The sequence below is a fragment of the Bactrocera dorsalis genome, chromosome 4, assembly GCF_023373825.1.
Source record: "Bactrocera dorsalis isolate Fly_Bdor chromosome 4, ASM2337382v1, whole genome shotgun sequence".
Lineage (NCBI taxonomy): Eukaryota > Metazoa > Arthropoda > Insecta > Diptera > Tephritidae > Bactrocera > Bactrocera dorsalis.
Genome location: NC_064306.1, coordinates 46,289,614 through 46,311,287, shown reverse-complemented (window position 1 = coordinate 46,311,287; position 21,674 = coordinate 46,289,614). Strand labels below are relative to the sequence as shown.

At 39.0% G+C, this 21,674-nt stretch overlaps 1 protein-coding gene and 1 long non-coding RNA gene across 2 annotated transcripts in view; one reads left to right on the top strand and one right to left on the bottom strand.

The window, feature by feature from the left end:
- The window catches only part of LOC125778478 (uncharacterized), a 105,529-nt gene that overhangs the window by 19,171 nt on the left and 64,684 nt on the right, over positions 1-21,674 (top strand). The window contains exon 2 of the long non-coding RNA XR_007422743.1: positions 1,323-1,720. This is a non-coding gene — a long non-coding RNA (uncharacterized LOC125778478). The remainder of the gene's footprint in view (positions 1-1,322; positions 1,721-21,674) is intronic.
- Positions 14,582-20,195, bottom strand: LOC105234193 (protein yellow). The gene is made up of 2 exons (XM_011216479.3): positions 19,729-20,195; positions 14,582-15,963 (listed from the first exon to the last, which is right to left on the bottom strand). The coding sequence occupies exons 1-2, from the start codon at positions 19,973-19,975 to the stop codon at positions 14,729-14,731; spliced, it is 1,482 nt and encodes a 493-aa protein (XP_011214781.3). The 5' UTR covers positions 19,976-20,195; the 3' UTR covers positions 14,582-14,728.

Here is a 21,674-nt window from a genome sequence, read left to right as displayed (position 1 = left end):
CTCTTCCCCATGGCAGTGAAAGCATAACACCATTAGATGGCGAACCCGATTCCCGAATCGATGACGATAAAGCGGACGTTCTATTGCCCAACAATGAAGCAGCTCGAATAGCAATTACCCGTCTAAGGACAAAAAAAGCGACAGGGCCGATGGATTGTCTACTGAGATATTCAAATACTGAGATATATGGCCGGACGAAAGCATGCCCAACGATTGGAATCTAAGTGTGCTCTGCCCAATCCATAAAAAAGGAGACCCCACAATCTGCGCTAACTACCGTGGGATTAGCCTCCTCAACATCGCATATAAGGTTCTGTCGAGCGTATTGTGTGAAAGATTAAAGCCGTCAACAAACTAATTGGACCTCGCTCTCGAAAATCACCAATTGATCAGATATTCACCATGCGTCAAATATTAGAAAGGACCCGTGAAAAAGAATCAAAACAGCTCTTCTTTGGTTTCAAAGCTGCTTTTGGCAACACGAATAGAAGATACATTTATGTCGCGATGTCTGAATTTGGTATGCCAGCAAAACCAATACGGCTGTGTAAACCGACGCTGAGCAATACCAAAGATTCCGTTAGGATAGGAAAGGACCTCTCCGAGCCATTCGATACCAAACGTGGTTTCGTAAAATAGCTGTTGACAGTCAGATTAAAATTACGCTTGATATCAAATTTTTAAAATTATTTCACACGCCAATTATCGGTACAAAGTGTTAGAGTATATACTAATTGGCTGTAACTTGGTTCAGCCCATTCTAACCCATTTATCTATTTTTTGCTATTTTTTTTTTGTTATTTTTTTATTGAACCGGATCTAGCATTGAAACTGAATGGGCGAATTCGCAATAGAACTTTTACTTAATAGATTCTAGTAGTTAGCACCACACCATTAATGGGCGCAAATTGTTCTAGTTCCAGTTTTGAGATTCTAAAACGATTCAATTAAATTAATGCACTTTTTATTATGTCACACATTTTTGCGCAAGTGTAGCGCCAAAGGGCCTTAAAGTGACTTTTGAGTGCCAACCGCACTTAAGGTGATGCGTCGACACGACTTTAGCCACTTTGCCACGCAGCCATCAACGGCTATCGCAATTTCAGCACTTTGCCGCTGAAAGCCATTTCATTTGCTTTATTACATAATGAAATTTACATATCAGCTGCAGCAGTAGCAGCCGCCGCTGAACTTGTTTTTCATTCATTTTATATGCTATATGTATGTATATATATTTATAAGTATATGTATGTGTGTATGTATTTACATAAGCTTTTATTATGTCGCTTGCTAAATTAATTTCCTCTCCTCTCTCATTGCAGTGTCTCGCGGTCGGGCGCGTGCAACAATAATATTATATCGGCAAACGGAAATCCACTTTACAACCCGCTATGTCCGACAAGAATTAATCAAATCCTTAATTGATTTCAACACAGAATGCGTGATTTCAATTTGCATAGTCAATTGCGCTCGAAGTGTGTTTGTTTGTGCCGCGTAAGATCAAGCATCAGCATAAAATGCAACAGCATTGCGTCCAGCAAACGGTTTTAACCGTTGCCGCGGCAATAAAAACAAAAACAAGTGCTATAATTTTCACTGCCGTCGTAACATTTCAAGTTTGACTGCCCGACATTTCCCATCGTTCGCGACGCACGCAAGACGCATCTTTCATTTCGGGAGCCACAGAAGCCGCCTAAATGCGCCTGTCACAGACATTTACGTAAGTGCGCTTTCAGTTAATTTATTTATTTGTTATTTACTTAACGTTTAAGTATGATATGTAGATATATATAAAATTTATATAGTATATACATATTATGTATAGGCCTGGTTCAAAGCTTTGGCTGCGTGCTCCAAGTTTGTTCCTTTGGTGTGAAAAATTGTTCTTTGCTTGTTGGCTTATACTACTATGAACAAAAAATAGTAAGACTTTAGCTATAATTTTAAAATTCTTAATTTATTTTTCAAAATCTATGACGTACCTCTCAAAGGAATTCCCCGCGGACCAACCCAACCCCCTGAAGAGTTCTTAAAGGCAATTCCGGAAGGAATAGCCTTCAATGCGCATAGCGATTCACATTTAATGTTTCCAATTGACTCAAAACGGTTTCCCTAAAGCGGTCGTTTGAGTTTGCTGAATAGCCAGAAGCCACGCGGAGCTCAGTCAGGCGAATTCGGTGGTTGCGGCGCGATATTGGTTGAAAGTTTGGCTAAAAACCCAGGAAGAATCAATGCAGTATCCGATGGTGCATTATTGTGGGTGAAAACCAAGAGTTGTCGATCATAATTTCGGTATATTTTTAGAAAAAGCTTCGCGCAAACGACGCATAGCACTCTAATAGTATTCCTTGCTGACAATTTGGCCAGCTCGAAGGAATTCAAAACGCACCACACCTCGATAATCGAAAAAATGTTAATAAAACCGTGATTTTCGAACTGCTTTGACGTGTTTTTCGTCTGCGGCTCACCTTTGGCCGATATTCGGCCGGTTGATCGTCCGTCTCGGAGTCGTTAGCAACCAAGACTCATCGGCGATAATAATACGTTTTCATGACGTCCCTGACAAATTGAGTGATTTTTTGAGTGAGTTTGATTTGGAAGTGAAAGAACGAACTTTCTTAAGTCCAAATGATCTTTCAAAATGGATTTCTGTGATCTTTCGTATATTTCAACGATGCCAGTAAGATCTCATTTGGTGCCAGGTCCAACCTTGATATACATATAAGAAGTTTTCAGTCAAGCTCTCGGAGCATCTGACACGTTCCTAGAGATCTTTGTGGTCTGCCATTGTCCTGATGGAATAAGACCCTTTACCTATCGACCAAATCTGACCATTTCATGGCGATTGCTTTTCTCCATACGATCCAATTGTTGGCAGTACAGGTGCGAATTAAGAGTTTGGCCGTAGGAGAGGAGCTCATTGTAAATAATTGTATGCTACCTTGGAATCTCGCTGTCATTGCTGGAACCCCGCTGTCATTCCCTCGGAACCTTGTTGTCATTTCTGGTTTACCCACCGTTTGCGCTGGCTAACTACGATTCTCCACCAACATTGTATTTTGTCGTTACCGTAAGAGACCTACGGTTCATCAGGAGTAACCAACCGCTCTAGAAATGGATCGACTTGCAAATGAAAATTCGGTCCTTGAGAATTATTTTCGTTAACTCTTGGGACACCGTCGAGCTTCCTTTTGTATGCAGTCTCATTTAAATAGCTCCAAACGGTTTATTGTGCAATACTTAACTGGTGGACAATGGAAGCAATACTTACATGACGTCCATTATTTTATCGATATTTTCAGCCGTGTATTTTTCTAGTGCAATTATGACATTAAAACTGCCGAAATTGAATCGTCGAACTATAATGGCGCATTTCCGCTGTCTGGCTTCCTTTGGCGCTTTTATCGGAGGAAAACTGAAAGTTTGCGTATTTCCACATCACAATTTTTTTTTCTTATTATTTAGCTTCTTCTCTTGTTAACTCCATATGACCCAACCGAATTGGCCTTACACAATACGAGATACAGATTACTAAAGCCACTAATTGGTAAAATAACGGATTTCTTCTTACTATAGTTTAGGAGTTTTTCTGGTATCACAAAGCGATCCAAGTGCTTCCCCCATCATCATATTAAGGATCAGTCAAAAAAAGCACATCATCACATTTAGACACATACCAGTACTTTATGAAGCCAGACGTAAAACTTTGTAGCTGAATATCAGCTGTCAGCAGTAATGAGATAGTAAAACAGAGAAATTTTTAATTTAATGGGAAATGTTTATTGTCATTCGAAAAAACAATATTTGTCTTGAAGAATATCTCTTTCAAATGTTGGCCGGTCTATCGGTGAGTCCAATTTTAATCAATTGGAAGCTTGACGAATGTGTAGTTTATTGCTAAAGCCAATAACTTCAAATAACTCCACAAGAAGTACTCTAATGGTGTTAAATCACAACTTCTTGGAGGCCGTTGAAAGTCACAATTTCTTAATATAAACGAATCTCCAAATAAAAAATAAAGAATATGTCCTTAAGCCCCGGCATAAATACCTATATTGCTAGTAATTTCACAAGGTTTAAATATCGGCATTAATCAAAAAGTTCCATCAAACTCTAACAAAATTTGCCATCAAATATTTATTGCGTTTTCAGCAGTTCTCTTAAAGCTCACTTAAAGAGTCGTTTAAGTTATTTATGAGTCTTATAAATTTTAATAATTACAAGCATGTAATAAGCTGAAGCCATAAAGTTTTATGAATGGCTACATAAACGATTTCAGCGTAAACTGAGAGCGTATATTACTTGAATAAAGGCTTAGCAAGCAAGTACAAAGCTTTCGAAAAAATCTGAAAATAATATTTATTCGGAAATATTTTAAAAGTTTAGATTTAAAATCAAAAATAATTTAAATTATATTTATAAATCATCAAAGAATACTAGATTATTTGAACTGGTTATATTTATACATAAATTTTTGGTGTTTAAATAAAAATTCTATGTACTTAGCAACTTTAAATATCGCAAAATGTAAGTCACTATTACCCACCACGTTCTCGTACATATAAATCACTAAAACAGTAAAAATTTTATTTAAATTATGACAGTATCTAATCGCTTAACGCTTCCATCCGCCAAAGCTCAACATCTCCACACTCATTTTTGCTGTCAAATCGCGCTCAAATTTTGCCAATGCCTTTAGCTATGTTCAGACCTCGTACTAAGGTAGTAACGTGAGCCAGATTACAGTTATTGCAATGAATTCGCAATTTCCGACGCCGTATGCAGCGCCGTCAACTTCCACTGCGCCACCAGTAGAGCTTTTCCACCAATCAAGTATTACTGCTGATGATATTCCGGAAACTCGCAGCGGCTTTGTAGTGCTTAGTTGCTGGGGAGTGCTGATTGTGCTCTCGATTTTATTTTTATTCTTTTTATTTTTACTTACTTCCTGTAAGGGATGCCCTTCCTTTCCTGTTGGAGTTATAATATGGCGAACTTGAAATAAAAGTCTAAGATATGTAGACCGATACTGCAGCCATCGATAATTTAATCATATTTTCGTTCCAAGAGCAGTCTTGTGACAAAACATATTCCTGGAGAATAAAATATTTGAATACTTTTGTCTGTTTTATAATGTCATTACCGTTAAACATCACGAACAAATTCAGAGAGAAATTACTTAGAACGTACACATATTCACTTCTCTCGGCTGCGCCTCTTCATTTGTCATATTTGTTTTGTAGCCCTTAGCATTTCCAATGCTATGAAGCAACTTCTTCCGCTGTATTCACCTGCTCTTAGCTGAATATCTGCCAAACATCAAATTTATCAGAAGTGTTAGTCAAAAAACGTCCGTAAAATTTAATGTTTTATCTTTCAATGATAAATCGAATGTGGAAAAGGCTTTAGGTGACACTTGTTTCTTGCGAGAAGGTGGTTTTGATTGATATAAATTATTCAAAGAGAGTCGAGAACGCGTTGACGCCGAAAGAGACGTCTAGGAAGGTCATAACATCAACTTATGATCAAACCACGTCAATAAAAAAGGAATTGATGCTTGATAATCGACGATTAACAGACGGGGAGCTTACTAGCATCATTAGAATAACGGAAGGATCAGTAAAACACATTCTGAAAGATCATTTAGGTCAAAGAAAGTGGAAAGCGCAATTGGTACCAGAATCCTCAATTTTTTCAAAATCGTCCAGTGAAACAATGTGTTCCCACAGCCAGGATGTCATACAATGTATTATTACGTGCGAAGAGTCTTGATTCTAAGCTTATGACCCGGAATAAGACTATCAATCGGCCGAATATCGTGACAAAGGTGAGCCAAAACCGAAAAAACCACGTCTAAGCAGTAAAAATCAAGATTACGTTCACGGTTTTCTTCGATTATCAAGGTGTGGCGCCGAATTTCTTTCGACCGGCCAAACTGTCAACAAGGAATGCTATTTGTTATGTGCCGTTTTCGCGAGGACTATTGTAAAAAGAAATTGAATTTATGGGGACGACAGCTCTTGGTTTGGTTAGATATTGGTTATAAAATGGTTATAAATTGGTTATAAAATGGTTATCTATTGGTTATAAAATGGTTTATATATTGCTTATATATTGGTTATTATATCTGATAGCGGTTTGGTTTTTTTTTTGTGGATACACTGTTTGCATTTTGGGTGACAATCTTCTATAAAGTGGAAAGACACAGCTCCAATTGTTGCATGCGATGGCGGATGCTCTCATTCGGGATATTCTTTGATACTCTGAACCACAGCAACTCTCCATGTGCACCAGTATTAAGAATTACCCATATACAAGTATGTATGGCAGAATATAACTTATTGCGTCCATTGGCTTAGGACAGAAATTACTTAAAGCTAAATTATTGAATAACGATTGTGGCTCACGTACTAGCTCAACGCTTGCAATGCGCGCTATCCAGCTGTTTAAAGCTATTTGCACCAACTTCTAAAACGCACTTAATTAGCAGACTACTACCGACAGCCGCTACTACCTACTACCACTACTATTGCAACAGCACTTGCTGCAACATGCATTAAACTGCGCTACTCCTACTTACAACTCAATTTCGAGACTTTCGAACTCCGTGCCGCCACTTGGCGACTACGCGCTGCGAACACCCGCTGCTGTTGGAATAGCGCTAGTGGCCTTATTTTATTGACCGTTATAAGTAGTTGCTGCACATATTTCACTTAAGTGAAGTGGTAATTTGCCGCCCGCCTTGTGGCGAGTAAAATATTTGACGACGCACGCAGTGGGCGACTGTAACGCGCCGAATGAACACATTAACAATAACTCGCAATTACAAAACGCTGCGATGATATGCATTCGTGCATGGGTTGCCGTACTTTTTGCCATAAATGTGATGGCATACTGTTTCGCCACAGTCGCTGACAGCTTATTGAAGCCGTTTACATGGCTGTCGGAAGCGCGTGTTTTCTGTTCTTAAAGACAAAATTGCTTGCAGAATGTGTAATATATGAGTGTGTAAAGTAAACTGCAATAATTAACGTCGTTACCAAATCGTGCTAGTTGTTCGCTGTGCATATTACAAGGTCAAGGCAACGTAGAAGGTTTAGTAACATATCCGTTAATTTGGAATATATTAATTTTTTTTTAATTAGTTAATGTGATCCAATTCAGTTCTAATATGTGCCGATTTATTCGATAACCTGTTGCCATTTTGAAAATAATTCCATAATCTCACTAGCATAGAAATCTTTATCCCTATTGCCAAAAAACTGCAACAGTCGATTTTCCTACGTTCCTAATCCTAAATTTGCAACTGCGCACTCATTTCCATAAAGAAGAACAAGTAGTAATCACTTGGTGTCAGCTTCTGACTATAAGGTAGATGCATTAACAGCTCCAAACCAAGCTCTCAAAGTCTCTAACGAGTCTCTATCGATGAGTGTAAACTGCTGTTGTCCTGATGAGATAAAATTACTCTTCTATAGGTTTGGTTGGCCGCTTCTGAGCTATAAAATCTTTTAGAAGTGCCAATTCTTGAAAGCACTCGTCCGAATAAAGAGTTTGGTCATAGAGGAAGTGCTCATAGTAAGTGTTTTCCACCAAACATATAGAAAACCCTTCTTGGCCGTCAATCTTAGCTTGAATAGCGTTTCCGCCCGCCTGATCGCGATTCGAAATTCGAACATTTATGGTTGAAGTTGTCGTAAGGGTCCCACTTTTCATTCGCTGAAACCCAACATTGATAGATTTTGTTGGAAGTCGCAGAAGAAAATTCGGTTCATGAGGTCCTAGTAAAGTTCTACCAATATATCTATTTCAAACGATCCATCAAGAGAGGCATTGATTTGGATACTAGCTACACCTGAATGGTCTTCCCTTAATCTCCATTAATCTGTGTGAAATTTATTTAACAATTCTTTAGTGTTATCACCATTGTCATCGTAGTCTAATGAGTTAGTACAAATAACTTGTAGGCCAATAAAAAAGTTTTAGGAGACAGATCTTACCAAGACATCAAAGATTATTAGGACCACTCAGTGACATGAACGAAATTGTGGAATAGCTTGAGACTTGACTAATTGTAGCTTTTTTACCTTTCTAGTTAATGGTCACTAGCTGACCTGATATATATCGATTAGATCCTGTCAGCTGACCCTTTAACAGGTATAAGTCTCAAAAGTTCAAAGAAGTCATTCATGTCTTCCGCAGAACATTTCTCTCGAAACACTCGTAAGACCGGCTCATCAGATGATGCCGTTATCCATACCTCCGTATCATATTGTTCGTCAAGAGAGGACATTATTTTTCAATTACGTACTCAGTACAAAGTAGCAACTGTTGGCAAGAGTGATTCTGCGTTGTATTTAAAGGCTGATATGGTTGTGGGTATGAATGCTTGTTCTAAAACAGACGATATTATCTACGTCTTCTATGTTGTGACTGTCACAGTAACGTGTGAGCCAAGTAGCGCACCCGATGGCTGTTTGTGTTTGATTACACGAGATATTTCGTCTTGTTCTCTTTCACAACCAGACGCATAGTGTTCGCTTCTTAACCAGTCTACGGAATCTCCATGTCTGAAACCTCATTTGTATAGAACGGCTCGGTGATGACCTTCCCGATACCAATGTAGCTTTTGGTATGACCTAAATTCAGTCAAAGCAGCCATAGAGTTAGTTCATTTTTGTCCCGTTAAATGCGGCTTTTAAAATCTATGAAGAAGGTGTGTGTCCGATCTTCTTTTCATGAGTCGTTTCCAAGCTTCAGCGCAAGGTGAATATCTGGTGAACAGTACATTTTTCTGGTCTAAAATCACACTGCCCAACCAGTTCGTTGACGGTGGCGTTTAGTCCATGGCACACTATGCCTAATTTGCTATTAAGGAGGCTTATCTTACGGTAATTGATTACTCAGTCCCCGACCATTCCACTGCCGTTCAGCAGACTAGAAAAGTGTTTCCCCTCATAAATTCTGTTTGCTCTGGACATTATCTACCAGATCACCTCTTTGGATCAAACAAGAATATGCTTCGGTCTCAAACCTCCTTTAGTCGGGAGCATCTTTTCGCAAAGCACCGGGCATTCAGATGCATTCCAGTAAGTCGTAGTCATATAAGTTTGCAGTGGTCATCATCAAAAGTTAGATATTTCATCCGACGCTGTTGTATATTCTTCATTTGGGGTGATTTTTATTTGGCGGGTGCCAAACGGAGCGCACAACCTCGCTAGGCAAGTATCAAAATTTTTTGCAAATTTATATGACAAGCCGCTTGCTTTCAGACCGACGCTCGCTCGTAGCCCAACCTCTGGTTAACATACGCTGCCATAACAGCATGACGAACTGTATCGATTTAGACATGTCTCTTTGTCTGTCCGTCTGTATACACTCGGAATAGTCTTTTAGTTCATGATATATCAGTATTAAATATTGCAGACGTTTTTGCTATTCAAGGAACTGCTATTTTTCAGAGCCGTTCATATCAGACTATTAAGACATATAGCTGACATTTAATGTGACTGATCCAAATTAAGTCATTGCAAAGAAAATTTTTTTGTTTGACAAGGTATCTTTATGAAATTCGGCATGGATTATTTTCGAGGGTTTAATATCTGAACAAATAGATCAGATCGGACCACTTTAGCATAAATCCAAAATAATGCTCTCTCAATTTCCTTTTAAGCTTTTGTTCGCACAATTTTAAATACAATTTTCAAGCTTTTTCCGTTAAAAATTCCAGTAAAGCCAGCCTCTTGTGGTTTAAATAAAAAAAAATGTGGCTACCAAAATCATAAGAAAAAAATTAAAAATAATAATTATGTGAATCTTTACTTCAACTATTTATTCAATTTTCTGCAATTAGTTTTGAAATTTACAACACTAATGCCAACAAACAACACTTTATAATATACTACAAAGAAGTTCGTTTCTTAAGTCTTTCGTTTCGTCTGCAACAAACTTTCAGCGCACAGTCTATCAACACTTGCCCTTAATTTCATTGTCACTTTTGGCAGTTGAAATCTTAATACAACGCCAACAACAATTCAACACGCAGCAAATTGGCCACTTTACAGCCATAAACGGAATAGCAAAGCCACAATGATTAGCGACAGGATAACGCTTCTTAGAGTCGTTGCAGACTTACGCAGCATCCGCTCGCGCGCTAATTTGGCATGAAGCTAATTTAAAGCTAGTGTTAGGTAGTAGCGCTTACATTTATTGTATTCAAATGCGTTGGGCGCTTGGCGGCCCAGAAGGGTCAACAACCAACCGACGTGAGCGCATAAACCATAAAACCAAAAAACAAAAAAAAATTAAAATTGCTGCGCACCACTAATGATGGGGCTAAGCTACGCATCAGATTAGAATGTGCCAGTTTTGCGGCACAAACTCATCGCTCTTAACGCCACGCAGCCACACAGCGTATCCTTTTCTGCCACAAAAGTGAAAATCTCTATAATTTGCTGCAATCCAAAGCGAAAGGGCGGCGGCGTTGAATTTCTGTTTATTTATTTCAAAGCTAAGTTGTAGTTGATTTAAGCGCAACAGACGCGCTTGATTTGCATGTGAGCCATTCGGCAACCGCAAATTAGCGCATGGCTCTTGTTTACCTACAACAAACATGCCTACATAGTGGTGTACGTGCGGCTCGTTGCAGTGCAAACAAAAGCGAACAAATTTGCAGAGTATTTACTTTAACAATAGCGAGTTGCCAGCAACTGTGCGTTGTTGTTGTTGTTTTCGCAGCGCTAAAATATGTTGCAATAAATTTTAAGCAGCCACTGACCACCAGCAGCCGTCAAGCGTGCGATGCGCGGTTAGAAGAGCAAGCGGCGGGCGTGCGCAGGTTGCTGTCGGCTGGCGGCCGGTTGCCCCAAAAAATTGTTTGCGGTTAATTTGGTTGATTTGTTTGTTTTTCGCTTCATTATTTATTTTTATTTCTTTTTTGGCTCTTTGGCGCAGCGCTTAAATTATAGCGATTGTTGTTGCAGCTACTGTTGGCTGCCGGCTGCCTGGCTACCTGTTGCCTGTTGCCACCGCGCTGGCGTTGAAGTGTTGCCTCCGCCACTTGTGGCGTTAAATTTTGCATCTCCTTGATTAGGTGTTATGTGTTGTGGTGGTGTGGTTGCGGCCGACGCGGTGGTAGGGGAGTGCTCAAGTGGAAGTGAGCAGTGTCAGCCAGCGACGTGCTGCAACAACCGAGCCTGCTGCCGTTGCTCGTTTGCCTTTTTATTTCTTTGCTTATTGTTATTGTTTTTAACAGTTCATTAAAAATGCCCGCTTGCACCAGTTAAGCAAACAATTTGAACCTTAATAAGCGCAGACACAGACACACACTCGCACTAACTGCCGCTCAACTTTCGCCTTTGTTTGTCTTACGAAAGTACATACGTACGCAGTTACGCCCACTTTGGCGTGTAAACTTTTTCGCCTGCCACTTTGATATAAATCATAAAGCGTGTGTTGTGTTGTGGCAAGTATTGATTGAAAAGCCAAAACAAATAATAAAATGCGTGAAATAAACGCCAGCAACGCAGCGTGTTGCAAGTGATCGTTAACTTGTAGATTTTTGGAAAATACCCCCTCATGCTTTGCCGCCTACCCACGCGACTGGCGTTGGCTCTGCTGCTGATTAACTTAGCAGACAGCGCTTGATTTTATCAGCTTCGGCGGCCTGTAGATGTTGCAAGGCTGATAGCGAGCAATTTGCACATAATTTAGTGTGAAACTTGACAGTTACGCGTGTAGTAAATTGTAAGTGAAAGGGAAAATGGGGTCAAAAATATGTTGTAAGGTGGAAAAGTAAAGAGAAATTTGATATACTTATCTTAATGTATGTCACATTCTATATTTCTCAAACTAATATATATTTTTTAGAGCAAAATGATTTATGTTAAGTCAGCAAATCCATTCTATCAAATAAACCTTTATAGACTTACCTCAACGACTGGCTTTTACTGCTATATGGTCATGTACTGTTCTAATACATTTTGAGTTCAATAATATTTGATCTTAAAAACGACGCCTAAAAGCACGCAATACAAATTTACTCATTACACATCTTTCAAATTTTCGTCTCAACTATCAGCGCCTAAAGGTATGCAATATTTCTATGTTACCCTCTGCAGCTTTTTCTTTATAATATGTGGTTACCAGATTACCAAATTGGGTATGAATATGCAGTAATGGATAAATAATCTCCCGAAAATTTCCAAATACTCCCAATCGCATCAATCAAGGCACATAAGTTGCACCGGGTTTTCGAATAGGGATGATATGATTTCTTAGTGTTGTTTCGGTAATTTTTAATATGTCGTGATCTATAATTTTTTTCATTGTATTCACTAATAATCACAATTTCATCATGCAAAAGGGCCAGTGTCCAGTTAAAACTCTTATAAGTATTCAAAGGTGAATCTTGCTAAGAGCGAAGAACTCTCCTCCTCCGATTTACCCCAGACTAGAAGAATCTTACGACAGCACAGCTGTTGGTAGTTGTCTAGCGCTTGTTGTGCTTGCTTGAATTCCCGATAATGTTCTCCTCCAGCGAGTCCTGCCCTCCCATCCTTGCCTCGAAGGTATGTGAGCACAAAAATGACAGCCAGTGCTAGGTTCTTCGACCTGGTGGTCCAAAGATTCTTGAATGAAATCGTAGTGTGCGAGGATTTTAGCCTGCTCCGTCTCGTAGTCAGCTAAGTACCCAGATTTCCTGAGCCTGAGGGCAGTTTTAGTGGTCTTAAAAATACTACTTGAGGCTATATCCATCGGTGCTTTGTTCAGAACAGCGTATAGTCCAAAGATTGGAGTCGTTCATAGTGCATCACATATACTGATGAGAGATTCCCGTTGATGCGCCTCTAGGATTTTGTATTTCTAGTGAATAAAACCAGTTGGGTCTTAGCGTTTTCAGGAACTCACTTGCTTACGATCTTAATGTACATCTGAGTTAGTTGCACACAGTATTTAAAATTTTCCCTCAACCACGAGATCTACGTCGCCCGCGAATCACCCGGCAACCGACCTCCTCAAACTTTTCCAGAAGACCACAACCATAATCCAGAGAAGTGGCGATAGAACTCTCCTCTCTGGGATGCACCACTCCGCCACGGTGGTTCTGACGAAAAAAAGTTTGAAAATAAGTTGCTTAAGGTTCGATTCTACCCCAAATTTATTTAGAGCTCTAATGAACGCTTCGTGAAAAATATTGTTGTATGCTCTTTCGACATCTAAGAAGGTCGCTACTGCAAACTTATGTTCCTCTCCAACAAGGAGACAAGAGTATGTTTGGCAGTGGCCACTTTGCAATAGGCAAGCCGTACCCTTGAAAGTCGATCTCTTGGAATACTACCCCTTAAGTTTAAATGAATCAGTCTCTCTAACGTCTTCAGTAAGAACGATGACAGACTGATGGATCTAAAATCCTTTGCCGACACATGCGATCCCTTACCGACCTTCGGAATTAACGCACCTCTAACCTATCCCCAAGCCCCAGTAATACTTGTATATCCCAATCTAATGAAGTTCGCATAGATGGGTACCAGCTAATTATTTGGCTCTGGAAAAGTTTGAATAAGTTGATCGCCTATGTCAGCTAACGTCCATTCAAAAGGCTTAAAGGCTGCGCAGTCCGTCCCAAACACTCCGAAAGTCCTGGCTGCTCAAAGTCCAGCACCGTCCCCATCATTTAAGTACCCTAAGGGTTTTTTGCGAGGATGCGTCTGAACCTTGAAAATTCATGGCAGCCTTCTACTTTTACGCAGAAGGCTTTCCACGAAGACCTCTTAACCTGCCTTATTTCGGATTTATAGATTGTGAGCCCGGCCATATTCATCGCTTAGTCGTTAGTTGCACCACTTTTGCAGGACTTGTTATATAATCGTCTTTTCGTAGCTTGGATTTCCAAGAGTTTCAATGTCAACCAGGGTCTTCCCTCTGCTGCTCGGTGAAGTAATATTGGATTCATCGCATTTGCGTCAAAACCAATGATAACACCGATTCTTCTTAGCCGTGCTTTCTATAGGGGCTTTCTCAGCACCATGGCATCTCATTTTTGTGCGGCATAAAATCCGAGAACAGGCAAAAAATTCCTTCATTGTCGTCTACTTTGGGGGTGACGATGTCATCGTCTCTGAAATTAGGCAAGAGAAAAACTTTTAGCTCGTTCCGTATTAGCAAGCAAGCTCTCGTTCTGCCCGGGACGGGGACGGTCCTTGACCGCTAACAGATTATGACTTTTTATTCTCAATCCAGAAATTTCATAACAGCTTAGCTATGCTTCCTGGACTAGGATCAGTAGAAGAAATTTTATTCCACAGGCTCATCTCCAACAGCGCCAGTTCGGCGCACTAATCCTTCGTGCCCTCTCCTCCTCCAACGACGTTCCAAACTGAAGACAGATTCCCCAATTGACAATCCATCCGCTTTCATAGCTGGCTAGATCCGATCAGACCGGGTGTACCTCTATGGTCCCTAGGATATCCTCGTTCTTTTCCTCTATCGCACTAAGGAATTAACCATAAACTTAATTCTTAGAATACTGACTCTTTATTGCTACAAATTACCATAATAAATTTGTAAAAAAACACGTGTATGGATGTGAAAATAATAAGAATGAGTATTTATTTACAATAATATAACACAAATTGCACTAGATGAACTAATCTATAAGGGGAGAAGGATCCGTTGTTGGAATTGGCAGAAGACAAGAGAAAACACGATGACTTGAAGCAACCACAGCTCAGTGACGCGCCCACCAGTCAGAATTGCGTGTGGTAACAGTATTCTTTAAATTCTCCGAATATCGTGGGAATAGATGTGGACCACCACTACCGATCTCATAAGACATACCATTGTTGAATACATAAGCCTTGGCTAGATCGGTTCCACTATAACCGGTACCCACAACTGGTGTTAAATAATTGCGGCTTGACGGCGCAACATTTGGCACATCGGCTTGACGGAAGAGGGACGGACCATAAGCATTGTTACGTATATCGCAGACTGTATTATCAATCAAAGTACTTAACGGTGCAGTGTAGATGCGGAAGTTCACATCATTGTAGTCCAGCTTGGAGAACAAAAAGATCGGCATGCGATCGGATAGTACCCAAACATCCCTATTCTCATCGATCTTCACATCGACAGGAAATATCAAACCAACATCGTCACGATCCACAACACCATGAAACTGTGGCTGATACGGCATAGATGAGTGCCAACAGCCGACCGCATTTTGATCGATCAAATTGAATAGCTCAATGCCATCATCACTCATAACATGTGCTGTCGTATGGGAGTTGGGGCCACGTTCATCCAGCGCCACAAAATCGTGGAAGCTATTCTCAACGCGACTCTTATCGCGTAGAATACGCGTTGACACCGCAAACTGGCGATGACTTGCCAGTGGGCTGAAGAACATGGTACGATAACCGTCCGAACGTATAGGTGAGAGTGACATACCAAAAACACCCTCATTACTCCATTGGTAGTTCACGCCGCCAATGTTGAAGTCACCACGCAATGGATCGGGGAAGAAAAATGAGTGTCCCGAAAAGCGCCACGATTTATTCTGCTCCCACGAGTATACAATCATACCATAGCCCAGTTCATCAGTAAAGTAGGCGAATGCATCATTACATGATTTTCCAATATCCACGGCAATGTTGACAATAAACGTATTCGCATTAATGTCATCCGGACGCAGCTCATAGCGGCGTACTCGCTTGTTCGTTCGCAAGTCAAAGACATTCACGGCATATGGACAGGGATAGGTGGTGGTGTTGAGGAGACCCAAAGTACCGGCATCAAGCACCCACAGGCGACCACACTCATCCGCTTTGATGCGGTACGCCGTGGTGATGCTGTTCGCACAATCGCCAGCTGTGTTGCTGTGCCAGTCGGGGTATGGTATCAGCTCCGGAGAACCCGCCGGAGTGTGATCCATATTGATATAAGTCAATGTAGCCGGTATACCTGGAAGGAGTTAAACAAATAGTTAAAAAAAAGAGCATAGATTATATGGAGTCTAAACTCCATGTAGGCAAGCAATTAAGTTGTTGATTGCTAATGCTTGCTTAGGTTTTGGTGGTCATAAAAAATCCACTCAATTCTAGGGACTGTGAGAACAGCTTTCAAATCTAAGTTGTTCTAATATTCGCCTATCTTTTAATCTTACTATTAGTCCGAGAATAACTGACTTAAGCCGTAAATTCTCTCCTATATTTCATGTAGTATATTAGTTTAACGAAAGACTCCGCCAAGGTACAAAATCTTAAAGGGATATCTATAAATGATTCCAAGCAATCTTTTTTTCATCGAAAACATATGTCTTCCTTTCGATTCATAGTTCTTTCTGCTTAGGGCACCTACTTGACACCTGGGTATGGGGAGAGGTCCTACATAATTTAATTCGCCACAATATCCCTACACAGATTGAGTGCTTCAAAAAACCTTTGCTATCATTTTATAATTTTATTAATCTAGACTTGGTTGGGTTTTAAATGGAATCAGTATGCTTTGAAAGGGTCCCGATACCATAAATTCTTCTACGCATTTGAGCCATTTTATATTGGATTGCTGGAGACAGGACCTCTCAGGACTCTACTTTTTCCAAAATTTTCAAAATCATTTCTTTCCAGAATCCACTGTCTGTATTAAAAAATTTTCGGTGTCATAATAACTCTTTAATATGAGAAATCTTTCAAACTGAATTTCATTTCCATGGAATTAGTAAGAGTACGAGTATATAGTTTTTTTAAGTTCTTTAACTCACAGTTTCTTCAAGTCAATTATTGCTTGGAGAAGACTCATTAAGACTCACAGCTCATACTAGTCAATATTTAAGAAGATGAAGCATTCCAATTAATATATTTAGTGGGTTTTTAAGCCAACCCCACTTAGGTATTTCATTCAACTTCTCTGTAATTCTCAACAGGTTTATAAAATATTTTGATTTTCTGTAAAGCTTGAAAGCGATTTTTTATAGCAAGGTCTTAATGCTTTGTTAGTTTTATAATGAATGTAAGCTAATTAAGGTGGGTAGTGGATATAGTTAGGCCGGTGGAACTATTGGAATCGGCATATAGTTAAAACTCCAATAAACACTAGTATCTCATACAAAAGTAATACGTTCGTTTCCGCTTTTCTTTAACTTCTTCACTGTGTGTGAACCGGCCAAAATTCTTTCAATATGTCACTTGACATTAATATAAGCCAAAAGACTAATTTGTCAAGATAAAAGTTAATTTATGCTAGAAAAAATTGACTTGCAGTTGCCGCAACTTTTATCTAAATTATTTAAATACATAAGTTCACTGATTCTAATTTGATCAGGCGTTAATTGCTGCATTTGTCAAGCGGCCTCATGTACGTATGTTCAAGATATACAGACACACCTCAATCAGAGCTTGACTATGCAGTAAATGCACTTGCGCTTAACTATTTTAAATTCAATTCAATATATTTCAATTTTTTTGTGAATATACATATATTTGTTGACAAGTTGTCGGGTGTTAGTTTAACATATTTGTTGCCACTACTGGTTTCTTTAAATTAAATATATTACACAAACGCGTGCTCAAGCGCATACAGCGTGTGATTCCTTGACGTGGCGCCGCCTTGGCTTCGTGTATTGATTTTTAATATAAATAATATATGATAACTTAATAGCAGGCAATTTGCGGGCTAATGGTTATTCATATGCTATATGTTTAATTTATTTGACAGCTTGTGCATATTATTATTATTAATAATTTTTATTAATAAAATAGTGTCAGTTAAGTCATGTTCCGTTAGTGTTCCGGTTAAGTGTTGATGTAAGATATTACTGTGCATACTGATTAGAAATTTTAATTTATGCTTTATTTAAGTGAATTAAATAAATTAAAAATAATAGGAGCTTTTAAAAAAAAATATCATAAATTAATGCATTTTGAGTTGTAGACTGCCGATCTTGCAGTTTTTTTATCGTAGTAATGCGCTTGAGGTTGTTTCCGGCTTCTCACATAGCACAGTTTCGATTAACGGCAATTTCAGTTTGGGGAACCAAAAAAAAAGCACACGGGCCCAAATCTGGTGAATACGGTGATTGATGATCTATGGTATTCATTTAATTTTTGGCTTTAAATTCTGTCCCAATCGTGGCTGGATGCAATGGTGAATTATCTGTACAATTCATGAATTGTTCTCCACAATTCCGGCCGTTTTCGACGGATGTTCTCACCCAAACGCCTGAACACCACCAAATATAACTCCTAATGGTCCCTCTGTGTTTCCATAAGAAATTTATGATGCCCCAATCCACGGATATCGAAGAAAAGCAATGAGCAACGTTTGTCTGGCGGATTGCTTCGCGCAAATTGCGCATAACTTTCAGGTATATTCCTTATTGAACCGTTCTCAGCTGTGGCAACGATGTTCATAATAAAGCATAAAAAATCTTCACATGCCTCGAAGAGCTGTAGCGAAGTCAAAAGTATCAAGTATATGCTGTTATGTACATAAGATCATTTTAAAAAATTAGTTTCTTACTTAATAACAAGTTTAAAATAGCTCCTGAAAGCCAGGACGGTCGATGGGTTTAATGAAAAACTTTTTAAGTCAGAAGCGGAACCTATTTTAATGGAAAAATTTGCAATGCAATGTTACGCTTTATCTAAATTGACACCCACTTATATCTAGGCACGTACTCAACGTGCTCGGCTAGGTCGGCCACTCTTTAGTTTAAAATTCAATTTTACCATTTACGTCAAAAATAATTTGCCTGCATGTTTTCAATACCTGTCAAACATCAACTAATTGCTGCGTGGTTAGTAAGCTAGTGACTAGTCGCTACTACTCGCGTAATTCGTTCAACACATTCAAGCTCAGTTGTTCCGCTTGACAGCAACTTGTCGAGCTTTTCCGCTGAGCGGCTGACAACTCGCCTGGGGATAATCCGTGTATCGCATGACAGCTTAACTCATGTTGATTTAATGGCATTTAAGGCAACTAAACTCAGATTTATTTAATATGGCAATTCACACATACAAAGATTGTACGATAAGGTATCAAGCAAATAAAGAATTGGACCATGTGTCTGTGTGAAGCGTAGGTCGACCCTTGCGGCATTCTTTTCCTAAAGAACGCATTGATTTGGCATAGAATATGTTCTATGGTCTCTTCTTCCACTGACTTCTACCTCTTGACAACTTCTAGAATATTCGTTGTATGTTATGTATTATTCTACTGGCATGTTAACCAATTAGACAGTGACCTGTTAGCACTTCTAATTGAGTTCAGCTCACCACGCTGATCATTTATATATTTACTTTATAGGGTCTCTGACGTGTCATTTTTTGTCATACAAATACCGTGGCAAGCTTACTATAACCCGTCCAGGGTATAAATATCGAAGGGATATTCAGTCACGGATATCTGAATGAATGTAAACATGAAATCTCTCGACAAAAAAGGCATTAACATCCAGTACTGAATTATGAGTTTTCTGTATGATGATATGAATTAGAAGATCGTTAAGATTTATCCTCAAGTATTCTCATCCACAACTCAGCCTTTGTAAGATTGAAATGTACAAGGACCAGACTGCAGGATATTTATAATATCTATTTTGTTTCGTATTAGCAGAAAATAATCACCGTTTCTCTTTCTAAATCACTGTCTGTGCCTTCACGACAAAAAAATTATAGCGAACTTCATAAGTTATCCTTTCACATCCTTGCATTTGATTTTTGCACCTACCATCACGCCAACGCGGCACGGTCACAAACAGCCGATTGCCCCAGTGTTCCATGCCGACAGGCAATGCATTCTGTGGTATATAATCGCCGCTAGCGAGCGCCTGCCGCTTCAAACCAGGATTAGGAAATGCAAAATCCAATTCGGTCCAACTATAACGCTCCTGCAATTTGTATGTGGCCTGCGCATGCGCAATCAGGCACAGCAAAGTAGCCAAATTGCGAAGTGTCAAACGCAAATTCGCCAGCATTTTGTCACAATTTAATTTATTTTTTCTCTTTGGTTTCAAAAAGGATATGCGTATCCTTGATTTTGTATTGTTGACTATTTCAAATTTAACGTTCGTACAACGGCACAAAGTCACGCGCACGCTCGTACACCAAAACGCGCACTTCCGTTTCCTTGCGTACAACGCGCTACTCGATATTTATAACTGTATGCACCAACGTTGGCGGCGCTAAGACACGACTGTTGTCCAATTGGCCAAATGTTGCGACTTTTATAAACTTCAACAAAACGACAACGCAGCGCCGACAAGCTGCTTAGCACCTGACACAGCAAAACGCGTAAGCAGTTTGCATGGGGACGTGTGTGTACTTATTGTATTCTTATGTATTTTTAAATCTTCGTCAAACAGCAAGTGTTTTCAAAACGACGCCTAAAAGCATGCCATAATTAATTGTCTTAGTCCTTTCTCTAAAACTCTTGTCAACTCTCTAACAGTTACATGACGATTTTTAAGCACCATATCTTTCACTTTTTTATTATTTTCATTATTAATTCATTAAAAATGTCGAAGGCCATCCAGAAAGGGTAATGTGTTCAATGATCCCTCGACCGTCAAATTTCACAATGTATATATGTATAAATAATTATTTGTATTCCGATGCTCTGGTACGTCAACCACCTTACCAACTTTGCACCTTAAGGTATATCCCTGGCTTTGATTCTTGCAAGTTGTAAGAGTATAAAATGTTCCGTTGCACCCGATATCTTAGGCTTAACCTTATTGCCGCAAATTTAACTGTATGTTTATGTTGTTATGTCTATGTTATATTTTTGGTTTTTTTTGTGTTGAAACATTCATAGTAATAGAAAACCATTTGCCAAGATAAAAGTTAATTTATACAACAAAAAATTAAAATAAAGTTGTCTTGCGGTAGCAACGAATTTTATCTCAATTATTTAAATACATAAGTCAAATGATTTTAATTTGATCAGGCGTTAATTGCTGCACTTGTCAACCGGCCTCGTGTGACACACCTCAATCTGAGCTTGACTGTGCGGTAAGTGGCGTTGTGTTTAAATATTTTAAATTCTATTCAATAATTTTAAGATTTTTTCTCGCGAATATATATTTGTTGACAAGTTGTCGGGTGTTAGTTTAACATATTTGTTGCAACTACTGGTTTCTTTAAATTAAATAAATTACACAAACGCGTGCTCAAGCGCACACACCGTGTAATCCCCTGACGCGGCGCCGCCTTAGCTGCGTGGATTGATTTTCAATATAATATATGATAACTTAATGGCAGGCAATTTGCGGTCTAATGGCTATTCATATGCTATATGTTTAATTTATTTGACAGCTTGTGCATATTAATTTTATTAATAAAATATAGTGTCAGTTAAATCATGCTCGAGCTGGGTGTTGATGTAAGACATTACTCTGCATACTGTTTAGCAGTTTTAATTTATGCTTTATTTAATTGAATTTCATAAATTAAAAATAATAGAAGCTTTTAAAATAAAATATCATAAATTATTGCATTTTCAGTTGTAGACTGGTTCTTGTAGATTTTTTATGATAGTAAGGCGCTTGGTGTTGTTTCCAACTTCAGATATGATCCACTTCCGATAATGTTTTATTTGGACACTTCGTTAAATCTAAAAATTGGGTCGTTTACTAAGTAATTTCGTTGTTTAGTGCAACTTTAAGATGATTTTTT

Bases quoted from the DNA above. Each gene is read 5' to 3' on its own strand.
- LOC105234193 (XM_011216479.3), bottom strand. From the start codon at position 19,975: ATGCTGGCGAATTTGCGTTTGACACTTCGCAATTTGGCTACTTTGCTG. The intron at 15,964-19,728 runs GTAGGTGCAAAA...AACTCCTTCCAG, and splicing joins CGTGCCGCGTTGGCGTGATG to GTATACCGGCTACATTGACT.